This window comes from Astyanax mexicanus, chromosome 2, assembly GCF_023375975.1.
Source record: "Astyanax mexicanus isolate ESR-SI-001 chromosome 2, AstMex3_surface, whole genome shotgun sequence".
In the NCBI taxonomy this organism is placed as follows: Eukaryota; Metazoa; Chordata; class Actinopteri; order Characiformes; family Acestrorhamphidae; genus Astyanax; species Astyanax mexicanus.
Genome location: NC_064409.1, coordinates 20,222,501 through 20,249,790, shown reverse-complemented (window position 1 = coordinate 20,249,790; position 27,290 = coordinate 20,222,501). Strand labels below are relative to the sequence as shown.

At 40.9% G+C, this 27,290-nt stretch overlaps 1 protein-coding gene across 1 annotated transcript in view; it reads right to left on the bottom strand.

The window, feature by feature from the left end:
- Positions 1–27,290, bottom strand: part of st8sia1 (ST8 alpha-N-acetyl-neuraminide alpha-2,8-sialyltransferase 1) — a 45,473-nt gene that overhangs the window by 14,723 nt on the left and 3,460 nt on the right. The window contains exons 2-3 of the mRNA XM_007234959.4: positions 23,421–23,565; positions 2,795–2,904 (exon numbers count right to left, since the gene is read on the bottom strand). Of these exons, the coding sequence (XP_007235021.2) occupies positions 2,795–2,904; positions 23,421–23,565 (255 nt within the window). The remainder of the gene's footprint in view (positions 1–2,794; positions 2,905–23,420; positions 23,566–27,290) is intronic.

Here is a 27,290-nt window from a genome sequence, read left to right as displayed (position 1 = left end):
CCACAGCAACAGGAATTAACTCAAATTCTGCATGTTTAAAAATAGACTTAAAAACTAGACAAACATAATGAAACTAAGGGTTTGGAGGACATGAACTGTTTGATTTGTATTCAGAAAAATATAGATTTTTAAATGAAGTTCAGGAAAAAGCCAGTTTTATGATTTTATTCATTATATTTTGACATTCGCAGATTAACTTTTTCTATTACAATTACAATAAGGCCTTTTCAGTAATGTTCCTTATCTAATATGAAAGCTTTTTTATGTAATGCTTGAATACAAATCCTTAAGATTTAGTGGTGTAATGTCAGGCAGACAATTGACAAAATTCCTGGCCTGTTAACGCCCTATAAGAGGCCAGGATTTTTGTCAATGGTCTGTCTGACATTACACTATTTAAGCATTACATAAAAAGCTTTCATGCTTGATAAGGAACATTACTGAAAATCATAATTATAATTGCAATAGAAAGTATAAATAACATTTAAGTAAATCTACTAAATATAATGTCAAAATATAATGAATAAAAGGATAAAATTGGCTTTTTCCTGACCTTCATTTTAAAATCAATATTTTCCTGAATACAAATCAAACAGTTCATGCGCTCCAAACCTTTAGTTTTGTTACACTCGTATAGTTTTTTAAAACCTGCAGAATTTGGGTTGATTCCTGTTACTTATCTGGAATTATTAAGTGGAGTAGAGAGAAAATAGGCAGCATTTTCAAGTGTCCTTTAGGAGATTTCAAAGCCCTCAAATTTTCAGAGTGTAAATAAGTTATTTTTAGGGCTGTCCCTAACGATTATTTTTTAAACGATTATTCTAACGATTATTTTTTTCGATTAGTCGACTAATCTATTTATTGAGAAACATATTTAAATAATTATTATTTTACGTTTTAAAGCAAACGATAAATTACTATATTAATATATAATAACAACAACAACAACACAAGCCTACTAAACCAAACCCCACACTTATAATCACTTACATGTACAACACGTTTAGATCTTTAACGCTAAAAATGGATAAGCTCCCATACACCACAACCGTGTGTTGCACTGTTTTCTGTGACCGCTAGATTTTGTGACCACGGGCAAGTAGTTCTCAGCAGACCGGTGCACTGGCCGATTCGAAACGTGTTCGTTTCTAATGTTTACCCCGACTGGCCAAAACGGTTAAGTTTAGGGCTGAGGGTAAGGTGTAGGTATAGAAAGCTTCTGTTTTGCCAATGAACGCTCATAACTGTGAGCACTGGTCACAAAATTCCGACGGTGACAGAAAACGGTGTAACACCGCAACGCCGACGGCGCTAGCTAAAATAACTTAAGGCAGCTAGCTTAGCTAAACACCTGAACTTATGAATAATGCTACTGTTTCTGGAATCTGCGAAATGCCATGCACAAATATAAACCAAAAATGTATAATTTCTGCCTGTGGCAGGTTTAAAACCTTTGGTAGACAGCCTTAAGTCTTTTTAAGGACACCCGCGGAGACCCTGATGTAAACGGTAACTTACTGTGTGACCCTGTTGACATAGTGCTCATGGATGTGTGCGCTTCAAGTGCTCCTTTTGCACGTATGGCAGAGGACCACATTGTTGCCCTTTTGCGTGAAATGCTCCCAAACTTTAGATGCCCGCTGGCGTTTTTTTGTAGCTGGAGATTGCTCTCCGGAGTCCATGCTCTCCTCTGCCCGAACCCGACATGACCCGAGGTCCGACCCGAAATCCGACCCGGGCTCCAGAAAATAGTCCGAGATGTAGGCGTCTGTTTTTTAATTATATTTTTATGTAAAAAAAAAAAAAAAATAACGAAAACTGAAAGTGAAACTAAACTAATTTATTTATAAGCGCTGTTTTCACTACCGCAGTTCTACAGCGGGGGTGTTGTGCCGATTCTGTCCGCGAAGCGGGAGTCAGATTCAGCAGAGAGTCGGATTCGGCACAAACGCGGCGGCACCTCGCGGTGCGCGGTGTCAGTTGTAAGCGCTCGCGTTAGCCGCAAAATACGGCAGAAAACACTGAGGGAGCTGCCGAATTATGTATGGGACTAGAATATGAGCTCTCACCAGAACAAGCGAATCTCTCTCTCTCTCTCTCTCTCTCTCTCTCTCTCTCTCTCTCTCTGTGTGTGTCTCTCTCTCTCTCTCTCTCTCTCTCTCTCTCTCTGTGTGTGTGTGTCTCTCTCTCTCTCTCTCTCGCACGTGAACTCCTCCGCGTTTGACTTGCAGAACTGTGTTTAGCTGTTCTTAAAAATCATTTTAATTAAATAATAGTTCTATGCTTCTATGTTACCGTGTTAATTAACATAGTTCTGATCATATTTACGACGCGCCGACGCACGTTATGCAAATCGATGTATTTTCGTAATCGATGACGTCGATTATGTCGATGCGTCGCCCCAGCCCTAGTTATTTTACTGCAGAAAAGGGGAGTTTTGAATCACCTACACCTGTAGCCTTTATACAAGACAAGGGATTTTAAGGGGTTAGGGGTTAATGACAATTTTGCGTCGTTCATACTGTTGAAGCTGGGTCTGAGATGAATAAAAACATATGTAGCACTTAGAAAATGAAATGTTTTAGGTAGGTTTAATTTTCACAATTGTGTAATGGGTTAATAGAAACATAATAGATGGAGACGGACGGTGAGTTCGGCGAATCTCTGGAGAGGGTTAATTTCTGTGAACTCCAGACCAGACACAGGCCTCAGTGTTCTTTATGTGCTCTTCTGTTTGGCAGACACAGCTCATTCAGAGGGCTCAAATGTTCAGATAGACAGGAAGCTGGTTTACCTCATGACGAAGTCAGCCTGGTCAATGTCTTTGCCACAGCCGCTGTTCTTCAGAACGCCACCGTTCCCCACCACCGAGCACTTCTTCAGTGGCAGCTGCAGCGGAGTATCCTGGCAACCAAAAAGCAGCAGTCATTACACAACCAGGACACATAATAAAGAGAGGGAGATTCTGACAAAAACACGCACACACACACACACACACACACACACACACACGCACACACACACACCAGCCCAAATCTCCATGTAAATGCAAGTCCATTTGTGAAGCTGTGCTTATCTGAGCTGCTTATCACCTGAAACAGCAGGGTTTCAACCATTTCAGCGCAGCCTGCACACACACTCACACACACACACACACACACACACAGGGCATATTCAACAGGGCAAGTCATTTTTACTCTAACATGCCAAATGTCATGGTACAGGACCTACACAGTGGAACTGTACATTGAAATGATGGAGCTGCATCCAATATTTTGTAGTGAGTTGGGGAGTTCAGGATGAGGTGTATTTTGGGTCATTTCGAATTCTGACTACACAAACACTATTTGTGTTATTTGTGAAATTGCACATAACTCTGAACATGTTTACACCAACAAAAATGATTGATAATGCAGAGCTTTCAGACCGAATAACGCAAAGAAAACACGTTCAGAAATCAATATTTGGTGGAATAACCTTGGTTTTTAATCACAGTTTTCATGCATCTTGGCATGTTCTCCTCCACCAGTCTTACACAATGCTTTTGGATAACTGTCTCTCCTGGTTTAAAAATTCAAGCAGTTCAGCTTGGTTTAGATGGCTTGTGATCATCCATCTTCCTCTTGATTATATTCCAGGTTTTCAATTTGGTAAAATCAAAGAAACTCATCATTTTTAAGTGGTCTCTTATTTTTTTCCAGAGCTGTATAATCAAGTGCAAGTTTTTTATGGAACCTTAAAAATCCTTTGTTTTAAAGAATGTAGCTGATTAAGATTTGCACTTTCATGTGATTCACTCTTCAGTTGAAGCTCCTGTTACCCAGACAGTTAGACAGACACACAAAGACTGACAGTAGTCAGTTTGATCAGGGGCTGGGCAGTGCTTCAATACAACCTGGCAGAAAACATTTGAGCTCATTATTCCAGAGGGCCCACCCCTCCCCCCTCACACACACACACAGACGCACACTGTTTTCCTCTTTCTTTAACTGCAGAGCTCTGAATGAAGCTTCATTCTCAGCAATACAATAGGGGTGGTGATGATGGGGGTTGGAAGGGGGTGATGAAAGAGGGACTGATGCACTACTGGGAAGAGTAGGTGAATGTGTACAGTACTCAGCAAGGCTGAGAGATAAATACTATTTTTATTGTTATTGCAATAAGAGTTTTTACGATATTCACATTAAAAGAGTTGTCGTCACAGAGTAATAACATGGTGAATTACAGTAAATGCAAACTGCATATCCAGCACAAAACAACAGAGGGGACTTTTTACACTATTTACGTACCCACTCACGTGATATAACTAACAAGACTGGAGGCAGAGTGAGGCAAAATGAGGTGAAGTGAGGTAAACTAAAGTAGAGCGAGGTAGAGCAAGGCAGAGTGAGGTACAGTGAAGTAGAGAAAGATCAGAGCAAAGCAGAGCTAGGCAAAGTTAGTCAAAGAGAGGCTTGAGCTAGAGTCTAGTGAGGTAGAGTGAGACAGAGTGAGGCAGAATGAGGTAGAGTGAAGCAGAGCAAGGTAGAGAGTGGAGGAGTGAGGTAGAGAGAGTAGAGCAAGACGGATCGAGGCAGAGTGAGGAAGAAAGAGTAGAGTGAGACAGAGCGAGGCAGAATGAGGTAGAGTGAAGCAGAGCAACGTAGAGAGTGGAGGAGTGAGGAAGAAAGAGTAGAGCGAAACAGAGGGAGGCAGAGTGAGGAAGAAAGAGTAGAGTGAGACAGAGCGAGGCAGAGCAAGGTAGAGATTAAAGCAAGTTAGAGGGAGGCAGAGGGAGGTAGAGAGAGTAGAGCAAGACAGAGTGAGGCAGAGTGAGGTAGCGAGAGTAGAGCAAGACAGAGTGAGGCAGAGTGAGGTAGCGAGAGTAGAGCAAGACAGAGTGAGGCAGAGTGATGTAGCGAGAGTAGAGCAAGACAGAGTGAGGCAGAGTGATGTAGCGAGAGTAGAGCAAGACAGAGTGAGGCAGAGTGAGGTAGCGAGAGTAGAGCAAGAAAGAGCGAAGCAGAGCGAGGTAGAGATAGAAGAGTAAGGCAGAGCGAGGTAGAGTGAGGTAGAGAGATTAGAGCAAGACAGAGCGAGACAAAGCGAGGTATAGAAATAGAGCAAGACAGATTGAGGCAGAGCAAGGTAGAGAGAGTAAAGCAAGACGCATAGAGGCAGAGCGAGGTAGAGAGTGTAGAGCAAGACACAGAGGCAGAGCGAGGTAGACAGTGTAGCGCAAGACAGAGCCAGACATAGAGAGTAGAGCAAGACAGAGTGAGACAGCAAGGTAGAGAGCAAGTTAGAGGGAGGTAGAGTGAGGTAGAGAAAGCAGAGCAAGACAGAGCGAGGTAGGGTGAGGTAGAGAGAGTAGAGTAAGACAGAGCGAGGTAGAGTGAGGTAGAGAGAGTAGAGTAAGGCAGAGCGAGGTAGAGTGAGGTAGAGAGAATAGAAAAAGACAGAGCGAGGTAGAGAGAGTAGAGCAAGTTAGAGGGAGGTAGAGTGAGGTAGAGAAAGCAGAGCAAGACAGAGCGAGGTAGGGTGAGGTAGAGAGAGTAGAGTAAGGCAGAGCAAGGTAGGGTGAGACAGCGAGAGTAGAGCGAGCCAGAGCGAGGTAGAGAAAGCAGAGCAAGACAGTACAAGGTAAAGAGAGTAGAGCAAGACAGAGTGAGGTAGAACGAGGCAGAGAGTAGAGCAAGACGGGACGAGCGATGTAGAGGGAGTAGAGCAAGACATATCAAGGCAGAGCGAGGCAGAGCAAAGCAGAGCAAGGCAAAGTTAGTCAAAGAGAGGCTGAGTGAAGTAGAATGAGACTAGAATGAGGTAGATTGAAGCAGAGCAAGGTAGAGAGATTAGAGCAAGACAGAGCGAGGCAGAGTGAGGCAAAGTAATATAGGTGCATAGTGATTTTTTTGTCTATATCGTACACCCCAGTACAGTTTAGTCTTGTATTTATATGCTTTCAGCAGTAACTGGTGTAATATAAACTGGTGTCAAATAATGTAGTTAATCTGTGTGAAATTTCTCTCTTAAAAAAGTACATTTTGAAAAAGCACAGAGACAGAAAAATGAAATTTAAAAAGAAGAAAAAGATGAAGAGGGAGAGGTGAAGAGGGAGGTGAAGAGGGAGGGCAATAGGAGAACAGACTGTACCAGACTAAAAGAGAAAGAAAAGACAGTGGGTGACAGGACAAAAATAGTGCCCAAGGAAGCGATGGGAGGGAAAGAGGCAAGAGACATGATAGAAAGAGACTGCAGAGCATGTACTTTAGCCCTTTCTTTACACTTGGAAAAGTAAATTGTCAAATATTAAGTAGTCAATTAAACAAATGTCAATTTTTCTTACTAACTAAAAACTGTATCAAAATAAAAATGTGCTTATAATCTTCTGACTTGACATAACAGTTCCAGTAGACAAATCTTTATCATTTAAAGAGTTGAGAAAAGTAATTCTCTTGGTGAAATGTACAAAATAGTGTTCAAAACTAACACAGGTAGTGACTGATAAACTCACTACAAAGCTCTACTGAACAGTAGTAAGTAAATATGACTATTGTGAAGTCTATTTCTATTTGAAGACTATTTTCAGTCCAGTGGCAACATTGATATGTTTAAAAACTCTAGCAGCACTGCTGTGTCTGATCCAATCATACCAGCACAACACACACTAACACATCATACACCACCACCACCACCATGCCAGTACAGTCACTGAGGTGCTGAGAATAAAAATTACCCAACACCCAAATAATAATGGGGCTTAGAAACCAGAGTGTGGTCATAATGTTATGCTCGTGCTGTGTATCAGATTTGTATAAAATGTTAAACTTCTCAGTTCTATGTATTATCCATCACAATAAGGTGTTTTGTTTATAAGTAATAAATTGTTCATGATTTGAACCTGCACAGAAGCAAGAATAAAAAAACTCATGATAATATCTCTTATTTGTCTTTTTCCTACAAGACAGGGTACATAAGGATGTTTCCAGGATGTCATTAGTCACAGGACTGAGGTTATTTCTGCCAGGAAGCAGAAGTGTGTTTCCTCGCTTTTCCTTGTTGTAAACATGCTGATCTGCAGTGCTCTACACATCCTGTTACCTGCCCCCTACAATGCCATCACTGATGAAACATAAGACCCTCAGTGATATCCAGGAACATCTTCATGACTTCATAGTCTGCATCAATAAAACCAAGGAGAACAAGGACAGACACACAGCAGAGGAGCCATTAGCAATTACAAGCTTTTCTGCAGCACTGAGAGAATGCAGACATTTATTCACCAAGTCTGTGACTGTGATTATATTGAGTCTGTGACTGTACTGAGACTGATTATATTAAGTCTGTGACTGTACTGAGACTGATTATATTAAGTCTGTGACTGTACTGAGACTGTGATTATATTGAGTCTGTGACTGTACTGAGACTGTGATTATATTGAGTCTGTGACTGTACTGAGACTGTGATTATATTGAGTCTGTGACTGTACTGAGACTGTGATTATATTGAGTCTGTGACTGTACTGAGATTGTGATTATATTGAGTCTGTGACTGTACTGAGACTGTGATTATATTGAGTCTGTGACTGTACTGAGATTGTGATTATATTGAGTCTGTGACTGTACTGAGACTGTGATTATATTGAGTCTGTGACTGTACTGAGACTGTGATTATATTAAATATGTGACTGTACTGAGACTGTGATTATATTGAGTCTGTGACTGTACTGAGATTGTGATTATATTGAGTCTGTGACTGTACTGAGACTGTGATTATATTGAGTCTGTGACTGTACTGAGACTGTGATTATATTGAGTCTGTGACTGTACTGAGACTGTTATTATATTAAGTCTGTGACTGTACTGAGACTGTGATCATATTGAGTCTGTGACTGTACTAAGACTGTGATTATATTGAGAGTGTAACTGTACTGAGACTGTGATTATATTGAGTCTGTGACTGTACTGAGATTGTGATTATATTGAGTCTGTGACTGTACTGAGACTGTGATTATATTGAGTCTGTGACTGTACTGAGACTGTGATCATATTGAGTGTGTGACTGTACTGAGACTGTGATCATATTGAGTCTGTGATTGTACTGAGACTGTGATCATATTGAGTCTGTGATTGTACTGAGACTGATTATATTAAGTCTGTGACTGTACTGAGACTGTGATTATATTGAGTCTGTGACTGTACTGAGACTGTGATTATATTGAGTCTGTGACTGTACTGAGACTGATTATATTAAGTCTGTGACTGTACTGAGACTGTGATTATATTGAGTCTGTGACTGTACTGAGACTGTGATCATATTGAGTCTGTGACTGTACTGAGACTGTGATTATATTGAGTCTGTGACTGTACTGAGACTGATTATATTAAGTCTGTGACTGTACTGAGACTGTGATTATATTGAGTCTGTGACTGTACTGAGACTGTGATTATATTGAGTCTGTGACTGTACTGAGACTGGGATTAAATTGAGACTGTGACTGTACTGAGACTAATTATATTGAGTCTGTGACTCTATGGAGACTGTGATCATATTGAGATTGTGACTGCACTGAGACTGTGATTATATTGAGTCTGTGACTGTACTGAGACTGTGATCATATTGAGATTGTGACTGCACTGAGACTGTGATTATATTGAGTCTGTGACTGTACTGAGACTGTGATCATTTTGAGACTGTGACTGTACTGAGACTGTTATTATATTGAGACTGTGACTGTACTGAGACTGTGATCATATTGAGTCTGTGACTGTACTAAGACTGTGGTTATATTGAGAGTGTAACTGTACTGAGACTGTGGTTATTTTGAGTCTGTGACTGTACTGAGACTGTGATTATATTAAGTCTGTGACTGTACTGAGACTGTGATCATATTGAGTCTGTGACTGTATTAAGACTGTGATTATATTGAGTCTGTGACTGTACTGAGACTGTGATTGTATTGAAGATGTGATTGTGTTGAGACTGTGATTTTACTGAAACTGTGACAGAACTTAGACTGTGATTGTGTTGAGACTGTGATTTTACTGAAACTGTGACAGAACCGAGACTGTGATTGTATTGAAGATGTGATTGTGTTGAGACTGTGATTTTACTGAAACTGTGACAGAACTTAGACTGTGATTGTGTTGAGACTAAAATTGTATTTAGACTCTGACTGTGTTAAGACTGTAATAGTGTTGAGACTGTGAGAGTAGAGACTGTAATTGTGTTGAGACTGTGATTGTACTGAAACTGTGACAGAGTTGAGACTGTGATTGTACTGAAACTGTAACAGAGTTGAGACTGTGATTGTACTGAAACTGTAACAGAGTTGAGACTGTGATTGTACTGAAACTGTGACAGAGTTGAGACTGATTGTACTGGAATTGTGACAGAGTTAAGACTGTGATTGTACTGAAACTTTGACAGAGTTGAGACTGTAATTGTACTGAAACTGTGACAGAATTGAGACTGTGATTGTACTGACACTGTGACAGAGTTGAGACTGTGATTGTACTGAAACTGTAACTGTATGTCATGTCTGGTGCTGAAAGCACGTCTGTGTCTCCCACATCCAGCTCTATCTGCGATTCTCACAGTAACAACTACAATACCCAGAACGCACCACTCCATGACACAACACACACTCCCGATCACATGTCACGTCACATGACGCCACCAGGAAGCCCCGAGTACTGATTACTCAGAGTATTTAAGGACCATGCTCACGCTCACACCTCGCCGAGTATCTGTTTGGTAAATCCTACAATACAAAGCGTTTCTCTTGCCCTTGCTATTTTCCGTGTATGATCCTGTTTTTGTTTTCTACCGACTTTGATTTTTGCCTGCTCCCTTGTGTTGGATTACCGTGTATGACCTGGACTGTTTATTGTACTTTGGATTTTTGCCTAACCTGTGATACTGCCTTTCCGTGTATGAACTCTGGACTGTCCTCCGTTTATGGTATGGTTTCTCTACACTGTGCATTTTTGGTATTGACCCTGTTTCTGTTGACTACCCCTGTTTACTCTATAACTTTAATAAAAGTTATTTTATTGTATCTGCACCAGTCTCCTTCCTGTCTGGCCCTGACAAGATACTCGGCCGTAATGACAGAGACTGCGGATACAGAGTCTATTAAGTCTGGTTTGGCTAACCAGGGTCGGCTTTTAGGTCAGCACCAGCAAACGCTCGCTGGTGTGACCCAAGCTGTTGACGAGCTAGCACGCCACCAGGTTAACCAACAGCAGCAGCTAGCCGAGATTATGAGTCACCTCCGGGGTTTGTCCACCCAGAACCCTAGCCCAGTGGTTAGTCCTGTAGCCAGCCCTAACAAAACCACTACTCCCTTTTTCGCTGTGTGTAAACCCGAAGTCTATGACGGAAACCCTGAGAAATGTAATGGGTTTCTGCTCCAGTGCTCCGTGTTTTTTAGCAACTCGCCTCCTGCTTCTGATAAAGCTAAAATCGGGTTTATAATTTCTCGACTGTCTGGCAAGGCTTTGGACTGGGCTACAGCTATTTGGGAGAACATTTCTGAATCCAGCTACGACACTTTTTTGTCTATTTTTCGCAGCGTTTTTGATCATACACGCTATGGGCAATCTAGTGGAGAGCTTCTGATTACCTTGAAGCAAGGTAAACTATCTGTGGCAGCCTTTGCTCTGGAGTTCCGTACGTTAGCTGCTAGCAGCGGTTGGAACGACCCTGCTCTCATCTCCATGTTTCGACACGGACTTAACCCTGAGATTCAAAGAGAACTTGCATGCAAGGACGACTCACTCACCCTGGATCAGCTGATCGCTCTGTCTATCCGTCTGGATCAGCTCCTTTCCCGTAAGCCCAAAGCTGTTAGCCACACTCCTGCGGTTCGCCCTGCACTACTCCAGTCCGGGAATCCAGTTCCGGAATTTGCGCCTGCACCCAGCCCTGAGCCCATGGACATCACACGATCCAGACTATCCGTCGCTGAGAGGCAGCGTCGCATACGCCTTCACCTGTGCCTCTATTGTGGTGGTCCAGATCATCTAAGGGCTAACTGTGAACTCCGGCCCAATTCTGCTCAAGCGTCTGCTCTGGGACAGCGCGTGGAGAGTACTCCACGCGCTAACGTGGTATGTACCCCTGTTTCTAAACTTAAAGAAAAATGTTTCGTGTTGCCTGTTATTATTACCACTCCAACGGATGTTTTTTGTGTCTCAGCGCTTGTAGATTCTGGGTCGGAGGGGAACTTTATCAGCCTGGATTTGGTGGAGGAGCACGCCATACCCACGAAAGTTCTCTCCAAGTCGATCTCCATCCATGCCATCGATGGAGAGACTGTACGCTCCAAACCTGTGACCCTGCAGACTCTTCCTCTCACCCTTCAAGCCAGCGCTCTACATGTGGAACAGCTCTCTCTCTATGTGCTCCCACGCACAGAACATCCACTGGTTTTGGGAGCGCCATGGCTAAAGACACACGACCCCGTCATTTCATGGAGCCTGGGAGACATCACTGCCTGGTCTCCTTTCTGTCGTGAGAACTGTTTATCTTTAATTTCACTCTCTTTGCAATCTACCTCTGTCGAAAGCCCTAATTCTGTAGATACCCCTGATATTCCCTCCGAGTACTATGATTTTTCTGATGTGTTTAGTAAAGCTAAAGCTACCGAGTTACCTCCGCATCGCCCCTATGATTGCTCTATTGATTTAATAGAGGGTTCTGTACTGCCCAAAGCTCGTGTGTACCCATTGTCTCGTGATGAGGAGAAGGCTATGGAAGAGTATGTTAGTGAAGCTCTTGCGCAGGGTTTCATTCGCCCATCCAAATCCCCAGTTGGTTCAGGTTTCTTCTTCGTGAAGAAGAAGGATGGGGGTTTGAGACCCTGCATAGATTACAGAGGCTTAAACGACATTACGAAAAAGTTCGCTTACCCGCTCCCGTTAATCCCAGCAGCTCTCGAACAGTTACGTAATGCCGTGTACTTCACCAAACTCGACCTCCGTAGCGCTTATAATCTCATTCGCATCAGGGAAGGTGACGAATGGAAAACGGCGTTTTCCACCACCAACGGCCACTATGAATACCTGGTCATGAGCTACGGTCTCGCTAACGCCCCAGCTATATTCCAGTCGTTTATGAATGACATATTTCGCGATCTCATTAATCACTCTGTTGTCCTTTTTATAGACGATATCCTTATCTATTCACCAGATCTCCCCACACACATTCAGCATGTCCGCCAAGTTCTCCAACGCCTGAGAGAACATAGTCTGTTTGCCAAAGCCGAGAAATGTGAGTTCCACACTCAAAGGGTCACATTTCTCGGCTACGTTATCAGTTCCTCCGGTGTCCTTATGGACGATGAGAAAGTAACTGCCGTTACTAATTGGCCAGTGCCCCAGACCATTAAAGAACTCCAGCGATTCCTTGGCTTCGCTAATTTTTATAGGCGGTTCATCCGTAACTTTAGCTCCATTGCTGCGCCCCTGACTGCTCTCACTAAGGGGGCTGCTAAAATCCTGAAGTGGTCCACCGAAGCAGATCGCGCTTTCAGTGAGCTGAAAGCTGCGTTCACTTCAGCACCTGTACTTAGGCACCCTAATCCCGAGTTTCCCTTCGTAGTGGAAGTGGACGCTTCCGAATCGGGTGTTGGCGCGGTTCTCTCTCAGCGTAGTGGGTCGCCACCCAAATTGTTTCCTGTAGCCTTCTTCTCACGCAAGCTTTCCCCTGCGGAGCGTAACTATGGGATAGGGGATAGGGAACTTCTTGCTGTGAAATTAGCTCTAGAAGAATGGCGTCACTGGCTGGAGGGGTCCGTTCATCCGTTCACTGTGTATACTGATCACAAGAATTTGGAATACCTCCGCACGGCTAAACGACTTAATCCGAGACAAGCACGTTGGTCTCTTTTTTTCTCTAGATTTAACTTCTCGATCTCGTTCCGTCCGGGAAACCGTAATACTAAAGCTGATGCGCTGTCCAGGGTTTACAGCACTGTGGACAGCGCATCCCAGCCCCAGGAGGCTGAACGCATTCTTCCTCCCTCTGTTCAGATCGCAACCATTCAATGGGAGTTAGACGATCAGATTCGCCAAAGTAACGCTAATCAGCCCAATTCTGAGGACTGTCCTCAGGGTAAAACGTTCGTACCCGTTCAGTTTCGAGACAGGCTCATCACCTGGGCTCATTCCGCTTTAACCTCTGGTCATCCTGGTGTCACACGCACGTTACAATTACTCTCTGCCCGTTACTGGTGGGATTCTATGCGTGCTGATGTTCACTCTTTCGTTACCTCCTGCTCTGTCTGTGCGCAATGTAAAACGCCTAAAACCCTTCCAGCCGGTAAGCTACTACCTCTCCCTGTACCTGAGAGACCTTGGTCGCATATAGCGGTTGATTTTGTTACTGATCTGCCTGTATCTGAGGGTTATACTACAGTTCTCACTATTGTTGATCGTTTCTCTAGAGGGGTTAAATTTATTCCATTCCCAGCTCTGCCTACTGCCTTCCAAACTGCTCAAGCTATTTATATGCATGTATTTAGACACTTTGGTATCCCCGAAGATATTTTGTCTGACCGTGGTCCTCAATTTACTTCTCGTGTGTGGAAGGCATTTTTTGAACATCTCGGTGTACATGTCAGTCTCACTTCTGGGTTCCACCCTACATGTAACGGTCAATGTGAGAGGGTTAATCAGGAACTCGGGAAATTCCTCCGCACATACTGCTTCAAACATCCCACTGATTGGTCACAATACCTCGTCTGGGCTGAAATAGCACAAAACTCCCTAGTTAACACTACCTCTGGCCTCACCCCCTTTCAGTGTGTTCTGGGTTTTCAGCCTCCTCTAGCTCCTTGGACAGCGGTGTCCACTGATGTGCCGGCTGTGGATGAATGGATGAAGCGCAGTGAGCAGGTGTGGGAAGACACGCATCGTAAAGTCTCTGAGGTACTGCGCGTGTACAAGGAGCGTGCTGACAAGCACCGTGGTGACAACCCAGACTACCAACCAGGAGATCGGGTGTGGCTCTCTACCCGGGACTTTAGGTTTGAGGGTAGTTGTAGAAAGCTCCTGCCTAAGTTTATTGGTCCTCTTAAGATTTTGTCACGTATTAATGAAGTTACTTACAAGGTGGAGTTACCCCCTCAGTATCGTGTTAATAATTCTTTCCATGTATCTCTCCTCAAGCCTATGGTCCCGGGTCCGCTCGCTGACGCTGCACCGGCTGATGTTCCACCCGCGGCTGTGGAGGGGGAGGGGTCGTCCACGTATTCTGTCCGGGAGGTGCTGGATTCACGCAGACGTGGGGGTGTACTCCAATACCTTATCGATTGGGAGGGGTATGGTCCGGAGGAGCGTTGTTGGGTGGCTGCCAAAGACGTGCTGGACCCTGCCTTGCTCGTGGAGTTTCATGCTCGTTTTCCTGGTAAGCCTGCTCCTAGGCCCCGTGGACGTCCCAAGCGTCCTCCGACCTCCTCTGCTCCAACTCGTCGGGTTTCTCGCTCTGGTGAGCCCCGTCTGTCTGGCACCTCCGCTCCGACACCTGCACCTCCCGCCGGTACTCCCTGTCCGCCGGGTGGTCGTCGCCGGGGTCGGCCCCGTTCTGCCTCCGCTCCGGGCCCTCAGGGGGAGGGTACTGTCATGTCTGGTGCTGAAAGCACGTCTGTGTCTCCCACATCCAGCTCTATCTGCGATTCTCACAGTAACAACTACAATACCCAGAACGCACCACTCCATGACACAACACACACTCCCGATCACATGTCACGTCACATGACGCCACCAGGAAGCCCCGAGTACTGATTACTCAGAGTATTTAAGGACCATGCTCACGCTCACACCTCGCCGAGTATCTGTTTGGTAAATCCTACAATACAAAGCGTTTCTCTTGCCCTTGCTATTTTCCGTGTATGATCCTGTTTTTGTTTTCTACCGACTTTGATTTTTGCCTGCTCCCTTGTGTTGGATTACCGTGTATGACCTGGACTGTTTATTGTACTTTGGATTTTTGCCTAACCTGTGATACTGCCTTTCCGTGTATGAACTCTGGACTGTCCTCCGTTTATGGTATGGTTTCTCTACACTGTGCATTTTTGGTATTGACCCTGTTTCTGTTGACTACCCCTGTTTACTCTATAACTTTAATAAAAGTTATTTTATTGTATCTGCACCAGTCTCCTTCCTGTCTGGCCCTGACACTGTAATTAAGACAGTGATGTGATTATACTGAGGATGTGATTGTATTGAGTATGTGATTATTAGAATCTGAATTCTTTGTGCTTTTCGCTAATGAGCACAGTACAGCATTGAGAGAGCTGTGGGAACAGTAAGGGTGAATCCCATTTCTCCCCTTGGCCCTACCCCTTACCCCTACCCCTCTGTTTTGCGCGTGCACGTCAAGGGGTAGGGGTGTCCCGATTCCTGTTAGGATGAAGTGGTAGGGGTAAGGGGTAGGGCTAGTTAGCCCTTCAAACGGAGATTTTCCAGACCCACACTTCGTACCGAGGGGTATGAGAATGACTGGCAAGATGGCGGAACAAGCGACCAAAGAAAGTATTTTCCATGTTAAAAATTACGATTAGCACTAGGGGTGTCACGATTCTCTAAATCCTCGATTCGATTTCATTTTCGATTTGAGGGTCACGATTCGATTCGATTCTCGATTTTCTTGTTTTTTTTTCTTGTTATTATTTTATGCCTCATAAAATTTAAATAATATATTTATTATTATTATTATTATTATTATTATAAATATTATAAATATTATTATTATTATTTATTAAGATATATATGGTAATGCCATCTAGTGACTTTTTTTGGTAGCAACAGTGTGCACTATTAAAACAAGCAGTTTATCAGAGCTGTGTGTGGATGGCTGGTGAAACTGCTCATTACATGAAGCTGCAGTTCTTCATCCAACCACTAGCAGCAGCAGCACCCCGCTCTCTTCACTCAGTCACTACTTCAGTACAGCCCAGCCACGGGCTACAGAGCTCAGCCAGTCCGTTTTTACTGTTTCTGTAAACAAATAAAGGTTTTAACCCCACTAACCGGATAATACAGCTCACTACAGTTCATCTTTCAGCCCAAGCAGCTAACAGCAGCAGTTTAGAGCAGCGTCACGGAGGCACTGCTCGGATTACATTATAAACAGGTCAGTTAGCGCGCTGCTAACCTCAGGATGTTTATAACTACGGAGTTTAGTGGACACACCACGGCCGCCAGGTAAGTCTTTTAAAGGCTACTGAAGACTATTAAAGGCTATTAGAGTGTAACCCCTGGCTCCCAGGGGTTACAAGAGGTTATTGAAAGCATTATTGGGGGGCAGAAATCAGTACAGGCTGGTTAGATAAGTGATGTGGGTATTGTCTTATAAATATTTACACATAACTTATATCTCTCCTGAAAAGCTTTTATTTTAGTCAGAAACACGCTTGTGTTTACTTTATCTGAGAGAAAGATGTTTTTTTAATTCAATGGAAAGCAACAGGTGTAGTCAATTATAAGTTTAAGATTTTTAATCCACCTCACTGTGATCTATAGTCAGTGTTCTCAAGTCACACTGACACACGCATTTCAGCGAGTTCACACGCTCTCACCTGCGCGCACCCACCCCTCCGTTAGATACAGATACAAAACCTGCGCGCCCAACCCCCGCCCCCCCTCCCCCGTTGGACAGATAAAAAACAGTGATCACACTCCCGCCGACTGCGCTCATGCAGTGGCTATCTCTATTTAAATGAATAGGATGCGCTGTGTTGATGCCGCGCCATTTGCGTAGCGCGCTGCGCTATTTGCGTAGCGCGCGCGGGAGGGATCGTCGATCCTCTTTTTGACTTCGATACTCGAGATCGTGACCTCATTTCGATTCGATTTCGATAAAATATCGAGATCGTGACACCCCTAATTAGCACTGCATTACCTTAGTTTATTGTGTAGTTTTGATGTTTTATGGCTGAATTCTTCGTAACAAGCATAAAAGGTTCGCTAGTAGTTCGTTTCGGTAGCTAGCTAGCTAGCTAACTTTCCCGTTCCACCTTAAATGGTGCAACAGACGGCAGGCGCTACCGCATTTAAGGCGGAACGGAAAAAATAAATCAAATAAAAAATAATCAGAGCTAATTTCAGCTCCCCATCACAGAGGAATTAAGGAATGGACAATATTAATTAATTTCTGCACCTCCTGCCCCCTTTCTGTACACATACAATGCCCTAAAGTTAACTAGTTAACCAGCAGCTAGGCTACTGAACTTTAGCGCTCCACTGCTATCATCACATCAGCCCAGCAGCGTCACCTACACACCACCGCTAGTAGCCTGGTCATAAATCAGTGCTATTTATTTATGTATTTATTGTTCATTGACAAACGTCATTGTGATATACCAGTGATTCCTCTGTCACTGAGGACCCATATTCTTGCACATTATATTGTTTTTGTAACACATTACCTGTGATATACAATTTCTAGTATATTATGGAGGCTATTTTCAATAAGATTCACCTTTCACCGGGTGCTTGAAGGGTTGTCCCAATTCCTAGGGGTAGGATTTTACCCCTTCCTCTTGTAACTCCGTTCCAAGGGGAAGGATTACACTCGAAAAGAAGGGGTAGGGGTAAGGGGTAGGGCCAAGGGGAGAAATGGGATTCACCCTAAGTGTGAGACATGGGCTCACTGCCCAGTACAGGGCGAACAGGACCCCTGTGGTGTCCCTTTCCTTGCCTGTTTATTTCTGGAAGGCATAGTGCTGCGTTGTCCTCTAGAGTCCACCGGCTGGAATGTGGGTGTTAAGACACAGACACTCCCATCTTCTCCTTCTTCCCCTGTCCTTCATACATATACTGTACACACACACACACATGCTGCCTTTCAAGTATAATGAAGCCCAATGCCTCCCTAACAGGCTGTAGATAATCACAGTGCCAGCTTGTGCCATCCTCTCTGTCTCTTTCATTATGTGAAATGAACAGGCTGAGAGGGGGGGATCACATACTGTGAGGGGATGTGGGTGGAAATGTGTTAAAACTGAAACTGCTATGAACACTATGCCACCCAGTGCTCGCTTTCATGCCAAAAAAAAAAAAAACTAATAATTGAAGTCAATGTAAAATATTTTGTTCTAATTTTGAAACATTTTCATTGGTCAGTTCATCGTGAAATTCCAACAATATATAAGGATATTTTGTTTGTGGAGGATATAAGGAGCGGCTTTGGGCATGTGCCTTTTTAAAATACTTATATTTCATAACTCCACTTAAATAGGGAACAAATATTGAGAAATCTATGTGAAATCTATGTGGCTGGGATTTGAGAAGGAACAAAACACTTTTGTTCCTTCTTAAAATTCTTATATTTCCTATTCTACTTAAAGTGACAGTGTACGTATTTCTTGAGAATTTGTAAGAGCACAAAACATCCTAAAAAGTACTTTTACTACAGGCATTGTTGTGCAGTCTCCATTCTGAGTGAGTGAATCTACCATTTTAGAGATGATTAGCAGAATCATGGTTGCTCAGATAACCAGCAAAAGCTGTTATATTCAGAAAAAGGTCCAGGCACCTGTCAGATACCCTGTTTTTAAAATAATTATATGTGGCTTTGCATGAATAGTAGCAGAAGCACAACAATGGCATTTATTATAATGTTTTGCCCTCTCCTCACTCAGAAACACTACTACTACTAGCATAAAGTTTGTCATAAGTCATAGAGGAAAGAGAAGATGTGTATTTTTACAATTCTTGTGACTGTACTGAGAATAATGAGAATATATATATGTACATATATAACCGAGTTAAATGTTTGATTAGAATGGGGAAGTGGCTTTAAGCATGTTCCTTCTCTCCCCGGGCCATTTATGCTCATCATTTAGTGTGGTTTCATCAAGTACACCACAATACATGTATTTACATACACTCCATAACTGAGTCACAATCAAATTTGTTCAAGAGGTCATTCAAACAGCATATTCAGACTTCTTAGACTGGATTAAAGAAATCTGACTAGGAAGGAGCTGGATTTTAGCTCAGTAATTAAATTTCTCAGTGCATGAATACATTTACTCTGATTTCTTTCATTTTTCTCCATCTATCCATGCACATACATGTAATATCCACCTTATTTTGCCATGCCCATATTTAAGGGTTTGCTTATTTCCTCTTCATGAATACAGTAAAAAGTAAAAAGAATTTCTTTGTTTTAGGAACACCACTGTGGATGTGTTCAATTCCATCCACAGCTCATCTGATTTACCACCATTAACCAGCTGCTAAAATGATATGAGAACTAATAATAAATAATACTAGACTGATATTTGGAGATGCTTTAATCAACACAGTGATATATAATCAAGAACTAGTATTTATATAAATGTATTTTGTATTTATTCTAACATTAGTGTTTAACTAAGCTAAAAAACACTTTCTGCCCCAGTAAGACTTTCACGGGTGCCTAAAACTAAACTTTTCCACAGCACTGTTCTGCTTTCTACTGTTATCAGATTATCACCCATTACTCACTGAAAGAAGGTTTATGAATAATCTGTACCAAGAATGCATATTTTATTAACAACATTCTGAAGGTGTAAAGCTGTTGCATGCTAAAAAAAATAAATAAATAAAATGAAAGCTATTCACTTTTTTTCAGGCATTTATAGCACCAGTAAAATGTTTGGAGACCACATGATCATTGAATGATTTTCTTTATTTGAATGATTTGACCTTATTTAATTGTATTTAATTTACACTGTAGAGGTGATTTGAGATGGTTTGGGATGAGCTGGAGCTTCACAGCATGAAGAAAAAGCAGCAACTATCGTTCAGCACCTCCAGAAACTCCTTCAAGATGCTGAGAAAACTATTCCAGGTGACTCTCCCTCATGAAGACACTGAGATTAAAATACCAAGAGTGTGCAGATCTGTCCTCAAAGCTAAATGTGCTACTTAGAAATATCTAAATTATAAAAGATATTGTGGTTTGCTTAACACTTTTTGTTAACTAAATAATTCTGCATATGTCCATGTATAGCTTTATTTAGGTCTATAATATTTACAATATATATATACAATGTAAAAAAGCAAGAAAAGAAAGAAAACACATTGAATGAGAAGAGGTGTGTCCACATTTTTGACTGGTACTGGAAATAGTATTTTTTTTTACTCAGCAGGTCTGTAACAGAAGGAGTAGTGCTCGTTTTGTTCAGAACTGCTGCTTCTCTTCCAGAAACACGATACGATAGTGGGAAGTTGTGCCAACTCATTTCCTCTGAGAGGAAGGGAACGCCTTCACACATACATTTACTGAATGTACAGAATTCTCTGACTTAGTTGAGGTTCATTGCTGTTATTTTAAAGTGCTTCTACTTTATTATATTTTGCAATTTAAGGCTGCAATCAATGATTATTTTGGTAGTCAAATATTCTGATGATTAGTTTTCAGATTAGCCAATTAGTCAACAATTATTCTCCTGTTCCTAATTTTCTGTATATCTTCACAACGATAAAAACAGCAAAACATGGGATTTAAATGTGATTTAAATGCCCAGAAGACATTTAAATGTGTACATTTTTTATATTTATTGAGTAAATTTGTATTCTGTTGTGTCACTGAGTGTGAACTGATTGAGTAAGCAGCCCTTAACCCGTAGCCCGTAACTTCTCCTCCACTTTGTTTCTGTATCCCAGCAATTTTCTACATCCAGTTATTTCTATATTACTTTATTTTTGTTAGATTCATTTAAAATAGACAAAAAATAAACAGTTTGTTGACTCAAAGAATATTATACTGAATACAACTTTAACTTTTTTCTAGCAGCAAAGGTGTCAAAGTATTTACATTCATTACTCAGGTAGCAGTATATATATATTCAGTATTGTATTAGCATTAGCCGCTAATTGTGCTAATCACTAGCTCTTTCGCCGCTCAGTGGCGAGTATAACGTACTGTTTCCTGATACTAACCCCGACTAGCACTGATAGACAAGCATTAGCATTGCCTGCTAATCACGCTAAGCCCTAACTCTTTAAAATCCAGTGTTTGTTTGGCTTTAAAGGAAAATGTTTTTTTTAAGAATTAAGTTTTGTTTACTTAACTTAGCTTAGCTACCCAGCGAGGAGACCTGCTGCATTAGAAGGAAAATATGGCAGCACCCCTGTTCCTAACTAGTGTTGCATAATGTGCCTTATTATCCGGTGCGCCTTATAGTGCAAAATCTATGGAAGTACATATTCTGTTTTTTTTTTTAAATGCTCAAATTTTAAGCATGCGTTCTAATGTCATGCATAGGAAAAAAACACCCCGATCTCACAACAGATCTTAATATCAGGCTTTCATCAAACCCTACAGTCCACCTCTGCTTAGCTCTACTGTGAAGCTGCACCATATCTAGTCATTAAGGTCTGAGGATCTGAAGCACTGCTAATGAGGCATTTATTAATAAACTGAAGGAAATGAAGTAAATCAAATGAGGTGAACACATGAACATCTAAAAGCAAGCACAATGTTGCTCAATTAAAATAACCACATTCAAATGGAGCGACTTATTTGCACTACCCAAATTCCAAAAAGTTGAGGCACTATGCAAAATGACTAAATGTAACATAATGTAACTAAAGACAGAATACAATTTGTTGCAAATATCATAGACCAATATTCTGGGCTGATACTGAACGCGTGAATTCTGGAAGTGATTCTGAGACTGTAAAAACAAAACTCTTTTGTGAAAAAAACCCAAGATTGCATCAAACACATCGACACTTCTCTAAAGTTTCAGGTCAAAGAGAAACAAGCAACATGCAAAATGACTAACCTCCTATTTCACAGTCTCAATACTATAAAAGGCTGTTTCAATGTGAAGGACACTTTGTAATTAAGCAAAATAAGAGTTTATAAATGTAATTTTTTATACTGAAATATAATATATTGTGTCCTCAATCCAGAGCCATATCAAATGTTTCAGAAATTCGGCTATAATTTTTAAGGTTTTAAGCTTAAAGCAGGTTAAGTCTTTTAAACATGCTCAAGCTGTAACTCCAGCATCAGTTCACAAACCAATCAGCTCAGAGTATCTATCAGAAAAAAACTGTTTGCTGTTAAAACAAATAAAATATACAGGTGTGTATTTAATATTAATATAGATAAAAGGGATAAAGTTACTGCTCTTGAAGTTTATTTGCCCCTGTTATCCAGAGTTTTAGGGAGTTTTATCACTTAATTAATGAGCTTAATTAATGATTCTGTATCCAGGATTGATTCTGGGCTTGTTTGGGGGACAAGAGGAACTTTTTTTTACAGAGCTGTGGATTGATTGCACAATTTTATTTGTCTCTTTTCTGAGTGAATAATTTCTGTTTGCTGTTGTTTTTCTATTTTACTCTGATAAAACACTCAGGGAGGAACAGCAGCAGGAGCTCCTCAGATAAAGTGCTATTTACATTTCTTTCCAGGCAGGACAGAGTGTTTGACTGCACAGAGCTAAGCTACTGTCACTTCAGTGTATTGGCTTGTTATGCTAACTGGATAGCATTAGCTAGCAAGCTGTATCTGCTTCTTTGGCGGTGCTGTTTTACACAGCACTCTGCAGCGCCACGCACCAAGATCAACATTTTGATGTCATGCATCACACATCCAGAAGGTCTGGTGTTATATGATGTGGGGAGCAACTCTGTACAAATCCAGATCACTTTTGGTCTTCATTACAAGCACTTTGGCAGCCCAAAGTTACATAAATGAGGTCCTACAACCAGTGGCAGGGTTCATACATATTTTAATCAATACATTTCCATGACGTTTCCATGCCTTCAAGGCAAATTTTCATGACCATTTGATTTTTAAAACAGCAGTGCAGACATGGACAATAAAACTAAAAATCAACTAAAACTAGAATCAAAATTGAATATAGTAGGCCTGATGAATCAGATAAAATGAGTCAGATAAAATGTTGACATACAATTTTTAATAATAAAATTGTGTAGGTTAAAATTACTGAATTAAGTCTGAGCTAATGCATTTGTTAGCTCAAAATAAATTTTCTCCATCTATAAAGTGAAACACAATGATTTGTAGACCATTTTCAAATTCCATGCCTTTTCCAGGTTTTTCATGACCGTACGAATCATGCAGTGGCCCAACCTTATTCTGAACGCACACTCCAGTGTAATATTCCAACAGAATCATGCTTCCAGGGCCAACCACATCTCCAGATCTATTCCTAAGTGTAAATGTGTGGAATGCTATTGGACGTGCTACCAGCACTCCACCCATACCACAACAAAATCTGCAGGGTGTGAGAATATCGGAGCGTCGTGGGATGGAAAATCACAGGACTCCTTTAGGAACCTCTACAACTTCGAGATACTGAGACATCTGGCATGTTGTGTTACAGTAAACCCTATTATATTGTTATGTTTGCACATTGTATCTTTTGCATTAATCTAAATCCACAGTAGAAAAATTAATGTTACCTGTACGAAGAACGGATAGGTCTCATTGCTGACCGTGTGGTAGTGGTAGAACTCGCCGTCATACCACAGGGTCTTGCCGATGGGTGAGTTTTCTTTGGTGACTGCAAACATCTTCTTTGGGTCACAGCATTCTGTGAGCAACTTCCTAAAAAAACAGACATGTACAGGTTAAAAAACATTTTAAAACACGCTAAAGCATGTCAGCAAGGGTGGAGCAATATGGACAAAAAATGCTGGGCAGTACTATCTTTTCACAAAGGTTCTTTATACACAGAAAAACATACAACTGCTTTTTCATTACTTTCCCAAGCAAATGACCTTATTTATATTCAAATGGTTCTAATTGCGTCAATATCCATTCAAATAGATCATTTACTATGTGCATTCAAATGTTCACAGCTCTATAGAGAACCATTGCCTTACAACCAGTACTATTGTTTAATTAATGGTGGTGAATTTTTTAGCGTCAATCAAGGCAGAATACTACAAGGGCTCTGAATCATTATATGCATTGCAGCCTTTAAAATGATGACTAAACAAAGCTAACCAGACAATTCTACATTATATTATATTGTGGTGGAATGAATTTATCGAACGGCTTCTATAATTTCTTAAGTTTCTACAGCATTGTACAGAAAAAAGAACATTTCCACACAAATTTTCCACCCTTTTACACTATAAGGCACACTTAAAATCTTTTAATGTTCCCAAAAATCGTCAGTGCGCCTTATAATCTAGTGCGCATTATGTATGAATTTTATCAGTCAGTTTGTAAGGAACAGTAAAGGCACTCTGCTGAAGTGCAGCAGTTTCAGTTTAGTTCTCCAGCACTGAGACTGAAGCATTATTAACACAAGCTTTTTCGCTGTTTAGAGGTGAGTATTATCAGCCTGTAGCCTTCTGCTAACCAAGAGCACAGTTAGAGCATTAGCATTAGCTGCTAACCAGTTGCTCTTTCACCGTTCAGAGGTGAGTATATCGGACTATAGCCTGCATGTTTACTGTGTTAAAACAAGCTACGTGGGACAAACTCCTAGCTAATATCTCCCTGGATTACCAGAACACTCAGGGTTCCTCTCAGTGTAGCGCTGTCTGGCAGCATTTTCTAATGCTAACCATGGATAGTGCTAGTTGTTAGCTGCTAATGCTAATGTCACTGCACCCAGCCTTAGTGGAGTGGAAATTTGTAAATCTAAGCTTACTGTAAGTAAATGGAAGCGCTTTAATTCACCCAAATAAACATTTTCCAGAAGAGAAATCTGTGTAGATTTACATTTAGCACTCGGTTGACTTCGAAAGAAAGTTTTTTTTTTTTGAGAATTACAGTTTTGTTTACTTAGCTTAGCTTTACTTAGCTTAGTTACACCTCTCCACCACTACCCAGCAGCAAGACCCGCTGAATTAGAAGAAAAATATGGTGAAACCCCTGTTTATTACTAGTGTCGCATAATGTGCCTTATAATCTGGTGCACTTTGTGTATAAAAATAGTTCATTGATAGTGCGCCTTATAATCTGGTGTGCCTTATAGTGTTAAAAATACTGTAAGCTCTTCAGGTCTTGTAAATAGCTTAAAATGGGACAAATCTAGTAAACTTAAAGGTAGAAAAGTTAGCAGTAAAATGGCAGCGTTTTTGAAGAAAAAAAAAAATGTATATTGTAAGTTATTGGTTAACAACTTTTAGCTGGCATGCAAACAGTCAAAATGAATACAAAACTATTAAAATTTCCAAAATGCCTTTAGTAAAGCAGGAGTAAAGCAGTGGTGAAAAAGATGGTGTTACTGAACTCTCTACTCCAGCATTTACACACTTACACACAACACATTCACACTTTTATTATAATAACTTAAAAAGACACAGAAGTACAGAAAACTCTGTAACTACAGATAATTACAGATAAAGTCAAATCATTCAAAAGACTGTTGGGAGCTAGAGGAAACTGGTACAGGAACAGTCAAGTCTGGCTGACCAACATGAAAACTCCTGTAGCTCAGCTCAACATTGAACTTGGAGAAGAATTGCTAAAATGCAAAAACAGTAAAAAACAGCTTTTCTGGGTCTTACAGCACTGCTACTGAACAACAAAAAAATAGGGGTGTTCTAAAACTTTTGACTGGTAGTGTGTGTTCTGTTTCTGATGTAATCTGCACACAGATGGTAACATGTGCAGCATGTTAAATATTACAAAATCATTATTTATAATTATTAGTTATTTAAATATTTTAATATATATATATATATATATATATATTAAATTGCCACATTGAGTACGTTCCCTCTCACTTTCCCCTATTCATCACTGTGACTCCACCTCCTTCCTAAATTGGCAGCTGTCACTGGCTAATTATCTATTCATGCATTTAAAAGTCAATATATTGATCACCAATAAAGGTGATCAGACTGTATCCAGTATTTGATTGACTGATTGATTCTAAAGCATATTTTTAGACAGATTAATTTTAGATTTTATTGTGAGAGAAGCACAGAGTTAACTGCACTGTCATGCCTGACCAAAAGTGCATAATCATAAAGTCAAAGAGTACAACTGCCTTATGTTCACTATTAAAATATACATATTACTTAAATACACATATAGATACATGTATTAATTCAATATCTAGTATGATGTGTTTTGGTGTTACAAATACATACTGATACTTCAACATCACACTTTATTCTGTAAAGGTATCCATCATTTTGTTTTGTAAAATCATCATTTCTCATTTCTAAAGAGTCGTTGAGTTATATCATTCAGCCATATACATGTGTGTGTATACTACCAACTGCCCATCATTGTGACACCACCTCTCCCCTAAACTGACAGCTGTCACTGGCTAATCATCTGTTCATGTATGCAAAGCTCAATATATTGATCACCAATAAAGTTGATCTGACTTAAGTGACAGGCTTAAAATCACTGAGTGTGAAAGAAGGGAAGAGGCCGACTGCACTGTCATGCCTGACCATGAGGTATATATCATGTAGACCTGAACTGTCTTATGTCAATTATTAAAATATAAATATTATTAAGATGCACAGTTAGATATTTACCAATTACTTATCCAGCATTGTATGTTTTAGTGTTTTTAAATAAATATTGATACACAATCATCAGATCGTATTGTGTATTTCATTTCTCTTTAGCATATCAAAATATGACTTTTGTAATCATATGACCCAACCATAATTCAAATAAGTAAGTATTGTTCAAAAAAGAAAGCTGATTTAACACAGTGTTGAACATGCCCTAAACTTCTGTCTGAACTTCTTTAGAAGATTTTGCAGGTATCTTATTTTAAAAGAGTGAATAGTTGCAAAAACCAAAAGTTTATCCGTTTAAACATTAACTATCTTGTATTTGTAGTATATTCAGTTGAATATAGGTTGAAAGAGATTTACAAATCATTGTATTCTATACTTTTTTATGTTTTACACAATGCCCCAACTTTACTGGAACTGGGGTTATATTATTATGTCTCTGCCTTCTCCTTAAACTGGCAGCTGTCACTGGCTAATCATCTGTTCATGCATGCAGAGCTCAATAAACTGATCACCAAAAAAGGTGATCTGATTGTATCCAGTATCTGACTGAAGTGATTAAATCAAAAGCACATTAATTTGAAATGACTGAGTGTGAGGGAAGCGCACAGCTATCTGCCCTGTCATGTCTGGCTATAAGTGCTTGAGTGCACTTCTCTGAGCTAGCGTAACCCACTTTCACTTCTCCGGCAGTGCCCTTGCACCCGACATTACCCGGCTTAAAACAACCCGAGTCAAGACTGCTGTCCCGGACTAAGCTAACAGCAGAGCCACCGGCACAGGTGTCGGGTTCTGCGCATTATCTTAATCGGCTTTATACACTGCGTTAAC